At 31.2% G+C, this 18,343-nt stretch overlaps 1 protein-coding gene across 5 annotated transcripts; it reads right to left on the bottom strand.

Annotated features, from left to right (window-relative positions):
- Positions 1-390: 390 nt before the first annotated feature.
- LOC134700578 (beta-1,3-galactosyltransferase 1-like) lies at positions 391-18,168 on the bottom strand. 5 transcript variants are annotated; one of them, XM_063561956.1, is made up of 3 exons: positions 18,038-18,168; positions 7,428-7,481; positions 391-1,785 (listed from the first exon to the last, which is right to left on the bottom strand). In XM_063561956.1, the coding sequence occupies exon 3, from the start codon at positions 1,746-1,748 to the stop codon at positions 621-623; it is 1,128 nt and encodes a 375-aa protein (XP_063418026.1). In that variant the 5' UTR covers positions 1,749-1,785; positions 7,428-7,481; positions 18,038-18,168; the 3' UTR covers positions 391-620. The 5 variants fall into 5 exon arrangements, with proteins under 5 accessions (XP_063418026.1, XP_063418025.1, XP_063418024.1 ...); XM_063561955.1 differs by lacking the exon at positions 18,038-18,168 and adding an exon at positions 12,036-12,101; XM_063561954.1 differs by lacking the exon at positions 18,038-18,168 and adding an exon at positions 9,953-10,120.
- Between the last annotated feature and the right edge of the window lie 175 nt (positions 18,169-18,343).

Genomic DNA, 18,343 nt, shown 5'->3' with positions numbered 1-18,343 from the left:
TTGTTCCAAAAAACTAAGGATTTTGTTATCCTAGGCATAGATTACCTTAGCCGTAATTGGCACAACTTTTTTTAAATTTTGGATCCTCAATGCTCTTACATTTTGTACTTCTTTCGCTTATCAAATATTTTGATATGAGCGTCACTGATGAGTCCTATATAGACGAAACACGAGTCCGGCGTACTAAATTATAATCCTGGTACCTTTGATAACTATTTCTACATATCAACATGTCTGTTCTCAGTCAGGAATATGACAGTTGCTATTCATTTGTTTGACATGTTTGCAATTGATGAGTTTAAGTTTTCGATTTAGCCATTTGATTAGGTACTTTCCTTTTTAAATGAATTCCTTTTTTTGTGATTTTACTTTTTAAGGTATATAACACAATTTATAATGGTTTAATTATTTCTTTATTTAATAGAAAGCGTCTTCAACATTAAAACTGCGTTCACATCTACAAATATATCGATAAATGGTCCATGGAAAATTACGCCTTATTTTAGGTATAAGGTGTCTTCATCAACATCTTTTTTTCAAGGTACTCTTATATCTTATATGCGTAAAAGATGTCTTGTATAAAAGAACGGTGTCTATATAGACTATGTTTCCATGTTCAATTATACTTTTTTGGGGGTACAAGGTGTCTCCCAAATACGTTTCAACATGCTTACTGACACTTGATGAACAGTGACTAATGTATTATCGTTATGTGTACAATTGCCGAAATTATAAGCTAGCATAAAGCCGCCTATTGGATGTAATTTTAAACCAAGTTTTTTGATACACAAAGCAACATATACATCTTCAAGATGAAAAAACGGAACATCTTTTGATGTTTGTACTATTTTTGTGACAACGTTTAGACTGGTGACGTATCCAGTACCCGAACAGAACCCCGGATAGGTTGTTTGTGGATAACTTTTAAATGAAGCATACCATTTGGACCGTTTATCTCGTATAGGATTTGCCAAACGAGCACAGTTTCCACCCACGGCAGTTTGTAAAGCATTGGCATTCTTCTTTGTTACTCTAATTAGTCCAGGAATATGAACGTACATATCGTCATCCGTTTTCATAACGAACTGTGCGTTTCTGCAGTGTTGTGTTGCCCATTGATAACCCATCAATGTTTTATAAGTTAGATTATTGTATGCGTCCTTAAAGTTTCCCAAAATGATGTCCTTTGTTTGCAAGTTTTCTTTTTCTAATTCTTTAGTCATTGGCGACTCTCCAAGTAGAAATACATATCTCATATTTCCTTTGTTCATTTTCGTATGCGTCAACCAAGTCTCTCGTAAAGCGTTTCGACTCAACTTATTTTGCGGAGAAGACGTTATCATAATCAGTATATCAATTAACTCGTTAGCTGATTTACAAATGTCTTCATTGTTAATGATAAAGTGAAAACTTTCTAAGAACCAACCAGAATGCTTCTGTTGGCTATCTTCCTGGTTTTGTTCAACAGGGTTTTTAGTACCAGTATGTAAAGTTTGATTAAATTCAACATTTTTTTGCATATTTATATGCAAGTGCGGAAGAGTTGTAAAAGTTTTAATGTTTCGGAGAACAACTTTTGTGTCCCCTATAGCATCATATAGCAATTTTTCAGTAAGCTCTAAAGATCTGGCGTTTAGGTATATGTACCAGGACATTGGAAATAAAATTCCGATTGCTATGATAAAAGTAAGCAGACGTACAAAGTCCTGTCGGAAATCACTCCGCTTCACTTGAATAACTTTAAGCATAATGTCTTGTTTTCCTGTTTGAAGATAAGACGTTAATCTGAAAAAAAAAGCAATGTAATATAAGATGAAATGCATCAAGTAGTACATATATAATTATATTATATGTATGTTTCATTTTAATACGTAATTATGATTGGATAAGTTTTAATAATCCACAGACTGAATTGAAAGTTTAATCTGTTCAATGGCAACCAGGGGCGGATCCAGGATTTCCAGTTAGGGGGGCGCAAAGATTTATTTAAAAATTTTTGGAGGTTTTTTTTAGGTAAAACTATTTAAATATTATTCTAAAGGGGTGAAATGTAGATTATCTCGAACTATTGTGTGGTAAAATCAGCGACAAATTAAAGTTTCAAGCTGAAAACGCCTTAATCCACACCTGACAACAATCTACAGATAGACGGGCGGACAGACGGACGCAAAGTGAGACGAGACAGATCACAACTGCTAACCTGACCAATATAATTTTCAAACGAAAATTTCTACTTTTACCAGCGATTTATAATTGTCCTTTCATACTATTTGTTTTTTACTTTTATGATTTTCGGAAGTCGTGCCAGACTTCACTGTGTTCGCCACAAACAACTAAAACCAGAATGAGATGCATTTACGCAGTTATATTTATTTTCTTGGGATCCCAAGCATACAGTAATACGATACAGAATTCGGCTAAATATTTAGTTTGCAAGTGAGAAATAAATATAGACACAGAGAAACAAATTAATAAACTAACCTTTCGCTTGAAACAGTATTTCTTTCTTTCATTACGCCGAGATATTATAAAAGAATCTCACTGTTTTCTTGACCGTGTCATGATGAAATTGTAAAAGTGAGTAAGGGATGTTTTAGAACTTCGATTATCAAACAAATTGATTATAAAAACCGCAAATACAATGTAACATTTGTTTTTACTTTAACTGCTAAAAACCTATTATATTTGTCATCAAACGCAGCTCCGCGTTTGACACATTCCTTTGAAGTTATTTATAGAACTTTAATAAAGCGTAGGTCAGTTGATTCTGTTAAACTGACTGTTTTATATACTTTGAATGTTAAAAAAGATTGAATGGTCTCTTCTGATACTTAAATATGTTGAAGTCAACCCATGCTTTGCAAATTTTAGGGGGGGCGCACGCCCGCCACGCCCCCGCCTAAATCCGCCCCTGGCAACCAGGTTCCTGTTTGTGTTACATTTGAATAAGTAAAACCTACTCTGTCATCTAAATAATATTGGATTATCAAATATTATTAATCGGTAATTGGTAGTTATTAATGAAGGTTATATCAACGTTATGAAACCGCAGCAAAATGCATCGATTGAAGTCAGTATATAGTGTGAAAACACAGTTGTTGTGTAACGAGCATTCAACTATAAATTACAGTCAGTATAGTGTGAAAACACAGTTGTTGTGTAACGAGCATTCAACTATTAATTGAAGTCCGTATAGTGTGCAAACACAGTTGTTGTGTAACGAGCATTCAACTATTAATTGAAGTCCATATAGTGTGAAAACACAGTTGTTGTGTAACGAGTATTCAACTATTAATTGAAGTCAGTATAGTGTTAAAACACAATTGTTGTGTAACGAACATTCAATTATTAATTAAAGTCAGTATAGTGTGAAAACACAGTTGTTCTGTAACGAGCATTCAACTATTAATTGAAGTCCGTAGAGTGTGAAAACACATTTGTTGTTTAACGAGCATTTAACTATTTATTGAAGTCCGTACAGTGTGAAAACACAGTTGTTGTGTAACGAGCATTCAACTATTAATTGAAGTCCGTATAGTGTGAAAACACAGTTATTGTGTAACGAGCATTCAACTATTAATTGAAGTCCGTAGAGTGTGAAAACACAGTTGTTGTGTAACGAGCATTCAACTATTAATTGAAGTCAGTATAGTGTGAAAACACAATTGTTGTGTAACGAACATTCAACTATTTATTGAAGTCCATAGAGTGTGAAAACACAATTGTTGTGTAACGAGCATTCAACTATTAATTGAAGTCCGTAAAGTGTGAAAACACAGTTATTGTGTAACGAGCATTTAACTATTAATTGAAGTCCGTATAGTGTAAAAACAAGTTGTTTGGTAAGGAGTATCCTACAATTTATTGAAATCCGTATAGTGTGAAAACGCAGCTTAACCATTCAAAGGTTAAAATCATTACGCTTGTCACTGATTCTATTTTGACGTCGTTCACTCGTGCCAATATTTAGTAAAAGATCAAGATATCCTTAAACAATTTTATTTGCTTGAATAAATGAAGAAAGAAATGTTAAATGGGTTAAATTACATTCTATTTATTTAATCTAGCAAATTAAATTGTTTAAGCATAAACAGTCAACCAGTTAATAAACCTCTCATTGATGTCATTTTGTGTTTCTTTGTTGGCATATTTGTAATTATATAGATTAAGATTATAACACAATATTGACTGCTTTACTTCCAATTTTTGTACATTTGTACCTATTATGTCTGTTTGTTTTGTTCACACATCGTTGTCAATATACTGGAATTTTATACGACTCTTGCACAATAGGGAGATTTTATTAGCTATAAAAGAGGGACGAGAGATACCAAAGGGACAGTCAAACTCGTAAATCTAAAACAAACTGACAACGCCATGTCTAAAAATGAAAAAGACAAACAGAAAAAACAATAGTACACATGACACAACATAGAAAACTAAAGAATAAACAACACGAACCCCACCAAAAACTAGGGGTGATCTCAGGTGCTCCGGAAGGGTAAGCAGATAAGGATATACCTGTACCAAGTGTGGAATATAACAGTTGTTTTTCATTTCTTTGATGAGTTTTAAGCATTTGATGTTACCCTTTGAAAAAAAACTTTCTGTTTTAAATTATCCTTAGAGATCAGTATTTTTGTTATTTTACTTTTTATTCAAATTGTGTTTCGCATGAATATTATAAACAGCAAAATGCATAAGACCCTATTTCTTATATAAACACAACATTTTTAATCAATATGATATTTATCCAAATAGCTAAAGAATAAAATTCTTTAAACATATTTTTAAGTATTGTTATATATTACATGGAATAAAAATATTCTGCAAAAATCAATGAATACTACTTTAAAAAATTCAATACATTTAATGAAGGGAGCAAAATTATGTATTAGAACTATGTGATTTTTCCATAAAAAACCAACCATCATTGTCAGCAGAGGAGATGAGTAAGAATGTCGGAATAAAACACCACACCGTTTATATTTATTTACTGCCTCCGTTAGTTTTGAGGAATGCTTCTGTACCCCCAAAGTTCCCTCAACAGTAATGCAATATGAAATTGGTTGCATTGATTCTAGTTTTACCTGTGTTTATTACTGACATTAACTTTTGTGTGTGAAATCAATATATCAGCACTGAAACTAAATCAATAGAGGAAGTCTTTCGTTTATGCCTGGATTTATTTTTAAAAAAATATATCAAGTGTCTTTTTGCAGCTTAAATCGCGAGCTTATTACAAAACAAAACAATGTGTTAAGAAAATAATACATTCATGACCAAAGTAAAAGATTTTCCTGATAAGCTTGAAACACTTTTTTTTTAGGATAGAACACTTTAGATGCATCCATAAAAAACTAAACCGACTAACAAAAAACATAAACAATTAAACATGATACGGAAATATTCTTTGTTTACAAGCGTTTAAAAAATATGTTCAAGATTTCCTTACAGTAATAAACAAATAAATGGATCGAGTGAAAAGCGTCCCATGATTAGTTGTCCCATGAAATGCAGCGGGCAATAATCCGAAATAATTTGCTCGCGCATTATGACCAAACATATGCAGCAAGAATGTTTAATCAATGAAAATTTTGTTTGGAAAAAAATCAAAGCATGGACTAAAAGAAGACTTACAATAATGTAAAACATACAACATTATATTTTATTTGAATCGATTTCATTCTTCTTTCTTGAATTTTAAAACAACTGATAAATGAATCACATGACAATTAAATAGATATTATCACCAGAATCAAAAAGACCAAAATATTGTTTCATTTTTACGTTTATAAACACAAATTTTATCCAAGGAATCAATTTAGAACATAATGCGTCCTTTGTCAAAGCACATTTCATGCTATGAGAGGACATCATTAAAAAATAGTCATTTATCGTATTTACCTTGATAAAAATATGATAAGACGAAATATATTATATATTTATGGCCTTGTTTTTTTCATAAACACTACCATACTTTTCATGGATTGATCAACACCTCAACAATGAGCATACCCTATATTGTTTTATCCGGACTGATTTTAAAGCTGCCTCTAAACTTCAACATGATAATATTCAATCTAGCAAGTACTTATGCGTTACCATAAATAAACAACTTTTCACAGACACTCATTTCAAGATCACACTTGAAATACTTTCCAATGACATCTATAAAGCCCGAACATCTGATCCTGTGGCACAAACATGGCAACACAATTACAACAAGGAATCTCTAGTTATTTAACATATTTCGTATGATGTGTCAGATACAATAATGAACTGATAAATATAAGCAGAAGCAGACATAACAGAGAAATATACCAGAGGAACATTCAAACTCATAAATCGAAACAAATTGTAAATGCCAGGGCTAAAGGAGAAAAAGATCAACCGAAAAACTATAGTACATAAACAATATAGGAAAAAATAAAGACTAAGCAAAATGAACATCACAATTCTGGGTATAATCTCAGGAGCACCGGAAGGGTAAGCAGCTCATGCTTCACCTGTAGCACCCGTCATATTGTTCATGTTAGTACAAATTAAATTCCATAATTGGACATTTGAAATTATGTGTTTTTGTCGTACAGTTTTGTTTTCAACAGACCTTCAATGTTAATTTCTAGATTGTTCCTTTCGGGAAAGTGTACTAGTAGACGATGACTGAATGTAATTGATTTTTGCAGTATAGGGTGTGTGTGGGGTGGGAGGGGTGGATCGAGTTGCTCAGTCTTTAGATTCTATGATGTGTGATGTGTACTTTTGTTTGTCTTCTGTTTTTTTTCTTTATTAGCCATGGCGTTGTCTGTTGAGATACTATTAATTGTCTCTCTTATATCTTTTGACCCTGTCTGAAATTAAAATATCTTGAGAAGACCAGCTATAAAAAGTAAGGAGATGTAGTATGATTGCTATTAAGACAACTCTCCCCAAGAGAAGAAATGGCAAGGAAAATAACAATTGTCATTTGTTAATGTGTTACATATTTGTATTTCGTTCATCTTTTTTTTTTTATAATATCAGTAACTCTACGGCTTTCAACAACAATAAAACATTCCACTCTTGAATGCGGTTCCTTTCTTTGGAGAAGGGAGGAAACAGGATAAGATGTAGCATATTCTTAAGCTTCATTTCCAAATTTCAAATCGAAATTATAAATCTTAACCTTCAACGGGTTTTCGCCCCACATAATTATGACTTGCAGAGTTCAATGTCTTGATGTTGATGTTCAGGGCCAATCTATCTAAAAGTTCAAAATCTAATATAGCTGTTAAAAGCTAACATAACAAAAAAGGTTAAAAGCGGTTGGCCTTAGATACCGATAAGGTTAGGAAATTTATATTATTCACTGATATTGTTTGAATTTTGAATCAAAATAATTGCAATATGAATTAGTAAAATAGCATATATTAACTGTATCATACCTTATATATCAACTGGGATACATGTCTACGTAACCAGAGTCAGGCGGAGTGTCACTAAAAAGGAAAAGAGATCATCACACCATCTTCATGAAAGTTTCTAATTTTCAGTAATATATCAACATTAATGTGAAAAGTATTTTACTTGGTTGAGCATGAAATTGTTCTAGATTGATGACTTTAAATCTATTTTTAGTCTCTTAATACTGTGATAAAAAAAAACCCAACGCAAATGGAAAATCAGTACATTTATATGATGTGTTTGTTGAAGCATATACTTCAAATAACAATATGTGAACATGTTTATATATAACGCCTGTGATGAATACATTATACAAATGTTTATCAGTACATGTATGTGATGTGTTTGTTGAAGAATATACTTCAAATAACAATATGTGAACATATTTATATATTTTGCCTGTGATGTATACATTATATAAATATCTGACTTATTTTGATGCGCTCTACAACACTCAATTAAGACAACTGTTGTATTCTTTTAAAGCAATGAATATATGAAAAAAAATACAATCGATTTGATTTTATGAAGGGAAAGACTAAATCGATGATGCATGTCGCTTTATTCAGTATCAAATAAAAGATCTATTGATTTTGTTTTTCAGTCTGATATGTAGAGATCAATACTTTTAAATGTTCAAAATTACAAGGTAACGAACCTATCTCTATAATTTTCATTATAACTATGAACTAAAAAGAAACAAAACACAAACAATCGACCATACAATTGTAAAACTTTGAATCCCCTCGATGGTAGACATTTTTGAATAATTAGCAAAGTTAACAATACATTCAATGTAAGCAACAACGATTTTATAAAAATCAATTAAAAAAAACACCTTAGAAATAAAACATGAAAAGAGGAAGTACTACGAAAATCGATATATAAGCTATAAGCTAATGCAGCTTCATCAATTTTCTTGAATATTTTAACTCCAAGAATTATAATCCCTTGATTAACATGTATACGCTTCATCTGACAGTGTAGGTTATATGTGTCTTAAACTTTGTCAAGGTTCTAGTGATAAAATTGAGAATGGAAATGGGAAATGTGTCAAAGAGATAACAACCCGACCATAGAACAGATAACAGCAGAATGTCACCAACAGGTCTTCAATGCAGCGAGAAATTCCCGCATCCGAAATCGTCCTTCAGCTGGACCCTAAACAAATATATATACTAGTTCAGTGATAATGAACGCCCTACTAAACTCCAAGTTTTACAAGAAACTAAAATAAAAGTAAGCAGAAATGAAAAAAAAAAACACATTTTGTTGGAAATGTTCAAGGTGCAGACAGAGATTATGACTTATGTTTTGTTTATTTATTCAGATCATTTTGTAATGATTTGCTATAAAAGAGAAGGACAAAAGATACCAAAGGGAAAATCAAACTCATAAATCTAAAATAAACACACAACGCCATGGCTAACATCGAAAAGGTCAAGCAGACAAACAATATTACACATGACACAACATAGAAACTAAAGAATAAACAACACGAACCCCACCAAAAACTAGGGGCTATCTCAGGTGCTCCGGAAGGGTAAGCAAATCCTGCTCCACATGTGGTTCCCGTCGTGTTGCCTATGTGAAACAAATTTTAATTCGGTAGGTTACATTCATGAAAGGGAAGGGGATTTGAAGTTACGACGTAAGGAACATATCCGATATCTATAAGCGTCAACTTTTTAAATGACAGCCACAGCCACACTCATAGCCACATAAATAAAAAAGATAATACAAACAATAATTAAGGGAAGAAACACGACCTTTGTTACTAGATCAAACTAAGTATTACTCTATCAAACCGCACACACAAATCTTCAAAGCAATACAAATATACCGTATAAATGAAAGAGGGGCGAATATACATGAGGGACTGTCAAACTCATAGATCGAAAATAAACTGACAATGCAAAGGAAAAAAATAACAAAAGACAAGCAGACAAACAATAGTACACACGACACAACATAGAACACTTAAGTTATTGAAAGCTATTGTAGGAAGATGGAAGTATCAACACTGCTTTTATATATAAGATCATATGATTCAAAACAATGTTTTTTAAAAAAAACTTTCGTAGTGAACATATGCGTAACTTAAATTGAATTCAGCAATTTGATTAAAAGTACAGAAACCACATTTTTCGATTGAAATAGAACGTCTGCACGTAATGTCGTCAATCCAGAAAAGTACAACATTCATATGAAGATTTTAGTTTTTCTAAAAAATAAGAAGGCGTTCAATTTCATATTAAAATTTTGATTGAAAAATAATCAAAGTTATACAAATTTTGTTGAAATTGCTGATAGACAGTAAGACAGTAAACGTTAGTTTGCCAGTGAGAATATTTACTTGAATCGGTACATATCCATTGATTTAGAAATATCCATTGCCTTAGTTTTGAATTTGAGATGTAATACCGAGAAATTAAATGTTGATTTCATTCGCTGAAATTAGTCTTTTCTTATCTACTTTTGTATATTTCTTTAATATTGTACTTACCAAACATGCATTTTAGTTATTTAAGGTTTTGTCCACATATTATGCTAGTTGCACTTGGATACAAAGCTACATAGAACGCTACTGACAAAATGTCGACTATGTAATATGACACGTCCATTTAAAATGCACAATACAATTTCTGTTTAACTTCCAATAACCGTGACAGTAATGTTTTTTTTTTAAATATTTTTACCTGATCGCAAAGATTTGCAAATACTACTTTTCTTGTTAAGTATTTAATTGGCAGTTATTTTATCTGTATTTTAATAAACCCTTTAGACCTGCCAGTTTAATGAGTACGGGGGATGTATACAATGAAAATTTTTCACCCTTCGTCAAAATGAAGTTGATATCATGTTATTTCAAACAATAAAATAAAACATATATATTTTTTAGCTTGTTCTCATTCACCAGGTTATCAAAATAGAACACAATTTGAAAAGCTGATACATGAAAAATGCATTAATTTGTATATTAAAAGAAAACGAAATTACAGTTATTTGAAATAAAATATTGTATTTCCGTATAAAAAAAGATATCAGAAAATCAAGAGAAATAAAAAAAAGATGATTACACTTGTTTTGCTATGAAACAAAACAGTTTACAAATTACTAATCCAGAAGCTTGCTATCTATCTACAGGCTTTGAATATACAACACAGAAATGTGTTTAGGAAAATAGCTCTCGTACAATGCTTTAAATGATTTAAAAAAGAAAAACACAGGTCTGCGTACTTTTTTTCTGGCCGTAAAACAAAATCGCTGAAAAATGTTTCCTGTAAAAACTAAATGACTTATCATTCTTATGAGGAAAGGTTAAAAATTGTTAATAATCCTATAAAAAAATCCACACCTATTTTTTCCTATCAATTTACGTCCCATGACGGAGGAAGACTCCGATACTACCATAAGTACTTTAAATAGGCTAGTTCTTAATGACAACACACAAAAAGTATTCATAATGTCCAATGAGGTGTAGTTTACTTTGTTTATCAAGGTCATGTTTTGTTTTTATATTCAGTTTATTTAAAACTTAAGCAAATCTTTATTCATAGTTTTGACAATTAAAGTAATTTGATAGTTTAAATAATTGGATACTTCAATATCTTTACATACAATTTTTTGAGTAGTAATGCGTGGGTGCATCTTCCATATATAACAACAATATTAAATGGTGTTGCACACATTTGATATTATCGGTTATCATATATTATAAAAAAAGATTTACCTAAATCACTATATAAGTGAATTTCAAAGATTTTGTATTCTACGTGCAAAGATCTTAATCGACAAGCTATTGTTATATACAGACAAAGGTACCCCGATTTTGTTATTTGTCCATGAATTTATGAGTTTTGAACAGCGGTATACTACTGTTGTCTTTATGTATGTTTTACCGTACATATCGCATTAAGGTTGTGAAAAGTAAAATCACAAAAGTACAGAACTCCGAAGAAAACTCATAACGGAAAGTCCCTAATCAAATGGAAAAATCAAATGATAAAACACATCAAACGAATGGACAACAACTATCATATGGTTCCATCACCTTTACAATTGTGAACACATAATGGTGGGTTGTTATAGTGTCTCTGTTTTTCCACATTTAAGTCAAGTCGTATGTTCTGATGGTACCAATTGTGTCATGGATATTAAGTCGATTGTTTTTCTGTTCTGAGACGAAAACTGTTGATTCAATAATTTCGTGAGTAATCGTTTTTCTATGGCCATGGAGGGACAAAATATTTTAAATGATATTTTAAATCAAAGACGCAGGACAAAAATTGACCGTTTTGGCTTATACATTTCCTGCAATTTTAAGTAAAAGTAAACACACATTGCATGATTTTGTGACGTCTCGATGAAGTCCGTCCAACGTGTTTTTTAAAACAAAATACAGATTTTGTTCATTTTTCATGCATAGTTTTTGGACATGCAAATATAGAGTACATGCAAATACCAACTAAATATTACTAAATTTTTGTAAATGTAAACCACATCTTCCCTGTAATTAAATCTTTTTTTAAATGCAAAATCACCTGTAATATTTAAAACGATCAATTTTGAGCTTAAAATCACTATACCTTTTATTTTGGTTTTTGGTTCACCTTTACAAACTGTTCACCCACGAATGCAAATGAAGCCATGCGTGTTATAAAAAAGTTGTTATGCACTACGTTTTAAGGTTAACGGCATTGACCTGTCTCTTTAAATATTTACTTAATTTTAATTGGGATTTAGAAAACTAATTTTAAATAGTCACAATTGTGGTAAACTCCTGACAACCACAAAATACAAGTTACCTCAAGTAATGAAATTGAAACAATAAAATCATAAAACTTTATGGTTATACGAAAAGAAATACAATCTATAATGTGTTTATGATAGTAGATCCGTACAATTTCCTTTTCAATATTAATCTAGATAATATAAACTTGTTTTATATAGTCTCAATAGACAACTTTCGAGTTCATCCGTCACCGGAAAAAACTCGTCAATTATACGCGCCTTTATCGCAGTCATCTGTGCGTTTAGGGGCGTCGTCACTTCCTTACAAGGTTGAGCGAGTGGTTGGAAAATTATAATTCTATATTGTACGAATTATTCGGCAAATTGAATTCTAAAAATAGACAATCAACACTGCTGTCATAAGGGAATTGTCAGTAAGTACCTACAGAGCAACCATTATTTCTAGTTTATCCTGCACAAAAACGATCACTAAGACGCTTGATGAACGTAAATAGTGCAGGGATACTGGCGAGCCCCTCTATCTGGTAAATGACGTCATAAAGGCGTGCATAATTGACGAGTTTTTGCCGGTGACGGATGAACTCGAAAGAGGTCTATTGCAATGCACCTTATGTTACTGTTATAAATAACCAGACACTATTTAGGTAGAGAATGAAAAAAACCCAATCCTCTGTCTAAGTACTGTTGATTTATTGATATTAGATACTAATTTTCATGGATTTCGTGGGTACAGGGGAACCACGAATTTAAATGTTCAAAGAATTACATATTTTCTAAAGGAATTTATGCAGACTTTGCCAAAACCACAAATTTAAATATCCACGAATATGAAGGGTTTCCTCAATTCACGAAAATTGGTACCAACGAAAATAATTGAATCTACAGTAATGTTTTATAATTAGAAATACAAGTTTCTTAATTCAAATGCATTTACTTGTTTCTACTTTTTTTGTTAATAGGTGGAGGTTGTCAAGTTGCAATACATATTCCTTAAGTTTTAGCATTGTTTCAAGATGATGAGTTATGTTTATGATCTGCATAAGATTACACTGACTAAGTTGAAAAAATATTAATTTTACTGAAATACTGGTACTTTACTCCTTGTAAGGTGTAGATATGTCGACTATCAGAAAAAGAAAATTAGAAATAGAGAGGGAAAGTTCATTCTGTTAACTGAAATACATTGTAATTATTTTTTAAAATTTATTTAACTCTAGAAATATGGAACTATTAAAAACGTTAAGTCAACATGATAACATTATACATTTTATTTTATATATAGATTCAATTTTGAGTTTTAAAAGTGATGACAAATATTGTCAGTATTTGCCTTTTAAATATAAAATATTAATAACAGTCCTGCTGTAAAAAGTGTGCATAAACAAGTATTTCTCACGATGATCAACCATGTATTTTTTTTTATATCAAGTAAAATTGAGAATAGAAATGGGGAATGTGTCAAAAGGTCAACAACCGACCATAGAGCAGACAACAGCCGAAGGCCATCAATGGGTCTTCAATGCAAAGAGAAACTCATGCATTTGAGGCGTCTTTCAGCTGACTAATACACAAAAATTTAAACTAGTCCAGTGATAATGAACGTCATAGGTAATACACAAGAAACTAAAATTAAAACCATATTAGACTAATAAAGGCCAGAGGCTCTAAAAAAGAATGATTATTAAAAAATAAAAATTAAAACCTTGATGAAACAAACCTCTAGATAATTCCTTTTTAATCACACCATGCTTGGACTGAACAAATGACAATACTAGTAAAACTACGAATTACGTGTATGTAACGGTTATACAAGTGAGAGATTGTGCTAGCTACGGAACTAGATCTAATCCACCATTTTGTACATAAAAAAACATGTATGTACCAATTCAGTAATATGACAGTTGTTATCCATTCGTTTGATGTGTTTTAGCATTTGATTTTGCAATTTGATTAGGGAATTTCCTTTTTGGACATTCCTAGGAGTTCGGTATTATTTTCAGTTTGCTTTTTGCTTTTTTATTGTTAAAGGTACTAAATTATAATCCTGGTACCTTTGATAACTGTTTACATCACTGGGTCGATGCCACTGCTGGTGGACATTTCATCCCCGAGGGTATCACCAGCCCAGTAGTCAACACTTCGGTGTTGACATGAATATCGTTAATGTGGTCATTTTATTAATTCATGTTTTCAAAACTTTGAATTTACCGAAAAACTAAAGATTTTCTTATCCCAGGCACAGATCACCTTAGCCGTATTTGGTACAACTTTTTGGACCCTCAATGCTCTTCAACTTTTTGGACCCTCAATGCTCTTCAACTTTTTACTTGTTTGGCTTTATAAATATTTTGATATGAGCGTCACTGATGAGTCTTGTGTAGACGAAACGCGCGTCTGGCGTACTAAATTATAATCCTGTAACCTTTGATAACTATTTCATAGAAAATAAGTTAACTATATTAATTACTTCGATTAATTCAAGAAATTCAGTTGCAACAATGTAGTCTTGCAATTAATTTTCTTGAGTTTTTCACTTTATTTGTTCATCGAAATCAGGGATAAAAGACAAATTAAAGACGTTTCATCAATTTTATACCTCATTTCCAAAGTCTCAATCTGTTGCATAACTATTGAAATGATCTGGAGACAACTAAGATTGGGACATAAAGCAATAGTTTGCATCTGTTATGAAGAGTTAAATATTCAGACTAACTGTTTATAAAAAGTATCCATAACAAAATCAAAACATCTATTGATTAGTTGTTAGATTTCCTCGAATTCAATATACTCTTATAACGATAAAATTAATGTCTCCATTTCCATAGAAAAAGTAGATAATCATTAAAAACCTGAAGAACAAAAAAGCATATGCTTTGTCAAAATAGAAATATTTCCATTCATAAATCATATACTAATTTAAGAACAATTTTAAGAATTTGAATGGAAAACACTATCAATAGATATGAAATGTTCATAATTACAGAAAAGTTTTTTTTATACAAATTAATATAGAAAAACGCTACTTTATAAAAGAATAAAATTTACGACACATTCATTATTAGCAATTGAGTATTGTGAAAAAGAGGTAAAAGAAATCGGAAGGATTTTGTACATAAATTAAGGTGTTAGTTTTCTCATTTAAATTGTTTTTCATTTTCCATTCGGGACCTTTTATAGGTGACTTTGTGGTATGGGCTTTGCTCATTGATGAAGGCCGTTTGTGACCTATAATTGTTTTTGTCTGTGTAATTTGATCATCTATAATGTAGAGTTGTGTCCTTTGCAATCATATCACATCTTCTCTTTAATCTAAACTCATAATGCGATAGTAAACTGATTTGTACATAATTTGGCCGTTAGTTTTCTCGTTTGATTTGTTTTATATTTGTGAAATCGAAGCCTTTTATAGCGGACTATTCAATATAAGCCTTACGGTGACTTAAAGTATATATCGTGAACAGATTTGTGTCTGTTAAAACCCATATATGTATTAATTTCATTAATAATAGAACAACTTAACGTCAATAGTATAGCCATAGAATACAGCTCATATCTATTTTTGATATGGATACACGAGAGTTATAACAACAGCCAGTGTATATAGTATAACAAAAACATAGGTGAAGTTGACAACTTAAATCTGATCACAAAAAAAAAGTAAAGAAAGATAAGTCTTATTGGAGCAAAGTTAATTAGCTAATTGTTCCTTTTTGTACTTAACATTTCTGGAAACTATATAAATTCTGTTCATTGGTCAAATTATTTAAAACAAAAACACACAACAAAAACACCACAACAAAACCAAAAACAAAAAGAACACAAAATAAGATTTTGGAATATGTATTGCACACAACAGTATGTTTCGTGTACTGTTATTGACATTATTATTATGAAATTCTGGGATATCAAATTAGAAAAAAATGTTGTTTCGTTGTAATTCACGTACTGCTTTGCAATTGCTTACATGAACCCTAACCATTACCCTAACCCCTACCCTTGCCCTAACCCAACCCTTACTCGAACCACAACCTTGAGCTTGCGGAGTCCTTATAACAATATATAATTTAATATTTTGTTGTTGTCATTTAATATTATATATCTTATTTTGAGATTGCGTACATGAACACCGAACTTGTGGAGTCTTAACAACAATATATTAAGATTTTGTTGTAATCATTTTATATTATATATCATATCAGTATTACATTAGTTAGTGTTTTACAATAATGAATTCGATCTCGTTCTATTTGAAGTCCATTGTGTGCCCTCGATTAATGTCTAGTATCTTGATTTTTTTATCGATATATTTGAACATCGGTATACTTTTGATGTATTTTAATAGCTGTATTGAGCTAGAACTTTTGTTTTTATCTCTGATCGAGATGTAAAACCTTAATAAATATACAAAAGAATTTTCGAGTCCATACAAAACTTTAAATTTTTAATAACCGTTCAATGGTCTTCATTATTTTTACAGATTTAATCTTTCATTATACATAATATGTGTCGCTCACCTTGGTCTATATGCATATTCAACGACGGACACTCTCCATCATTGTAGACAAGAATAGAATTTGTGTCAAAAATCAGTTTGGATGATTTTGTTTAGTTAATCATTTCGTCTGTTTAGTTTCTCTCTAACTTCTTTAGTTTTTGCTCGAAATACAAAAGAGGGTATACAAAATCCTCATTTAAGAGCAATATCTCGCATAAAATGTCAGTCTTATTAACATTATCGACAAAAATTGAGTTGACAGTAGATCTTGACATTTTTAAGATAGAAGGCACAAAAACGCAAAGATTGGTCAAAATCATCATCGCAGAGCAATATCTCTAATTAGGAGTCTATACGACAACATCGTTGATACGTTTCCCTCAGTTTTAGTTAGTAACCCGAAATAAATAAATTTGGTGTTTTTACTGTGTTCTGATTGGTTAAAATTATTAGTTTTATTTTCAATGTTATCAATTTTGATAGCGACACGCCCACTCTGACGTTGTGTATTCATACGCCAACATGTGTGTACGTTGTTATTTTTAGTATAAATAATATTAAAAGGTCTTTGAGCCTTATCTTTGATAGAAATTTATTTATAATGAATGGCAATAATTTATTTTGATTTTATTGAACCATAAAACTAACTTTGACACTTCACATTTTATTCAATGTGAAGAGTCAAAAATTAGTTTTATGGTTCAATAAATTCAAAATAGATAATAGCCATTCATTAATTGTTTTTCTTTATCGATTTAATACGAACTTGATGTATCTGATTTACGGTGGTTGTCGTTTGTTTATGTAATTTATACGTGTATTTGTTTCTCGTTTTTTTTATATAGATAAGACCGTTGGTTTTCCCGTTTGAATGGTTTTACACTAGTAATTTTGGGGCCCTTTATAGCTTGTTGATCGGTGTGAGCCAAGCTCTGTGTTGAAGGCGTTACCTTTTTAAAATTGTTATTTGGATGGAGAGTTATCTCATTGGCACTCACACCACATCTTCCTCTATCTATTTGAACGGCGGTATACTACTGCTGTCTTTATTGATGGGCAAGGTCATCGGATGCCCTAAACTTTCAGCACTGATAGATTTTTACCTGATGAACATTTTTAAATTTTGAAGATGATTTAGGCAAAGTAGTGTCAGAGGAGAAGATTTTCGGAAAAGGTATAGGACGACGAGGGACAACGGACGTGATGAAAAATGATAACTTGACCCTATTGGGCCAGATGAGCTAAAAAAAAAGTGGTTTGGCTTCATGTCTATGATACAATACAAAAATAGATAACAGTTCAGACCAGGAAATATGACAGAAAACAATATAATTGACTCACCTTGAAGGAATATTCTCGATATGTATTGAATATATAAAGACGTTAAGCCATTATGCTGACATTATCAATAACGTTATTTCACACTTATACCTAGTGAAAACTTGTAGTTTCAAAACAGATGACTGATATTTACAGTGTATGCCTGCCTATACAATATGAAATAAAATCTATATTCATACACTGTGACAACTGACTATCTTCTTACAAGATCATTTAATAATTCATAACCGACTAATTTAAGTGACGGGTAAATTGACCTGAAAATACAGTTTTAAAAAAAAGCAACTTATATTGTAAATTTCTTAT

This window comes from Mytilus trossulus, unplaced genomic scaffold, assembly GCF_036588685.1.
Source record: "Mytilus trossulus isolate FHL-02 unplaced genomic scaffold, PNRI_Mtr1.1.1.hap1 h1tg000164l___fragment_2___debris__unscaffolded, whole genome shotgun sequence".
NCBI classification, from domain to species: domain Eukaryota; kingdom Metazoa; phylum Mollusca; class Bivalvia; order Mytilida; family Mytilidae; genus Mytilus; species Mytilus trossulus.
This window is presented reverse-complemented; position numbering and strand designations above follow the sequence as displayed.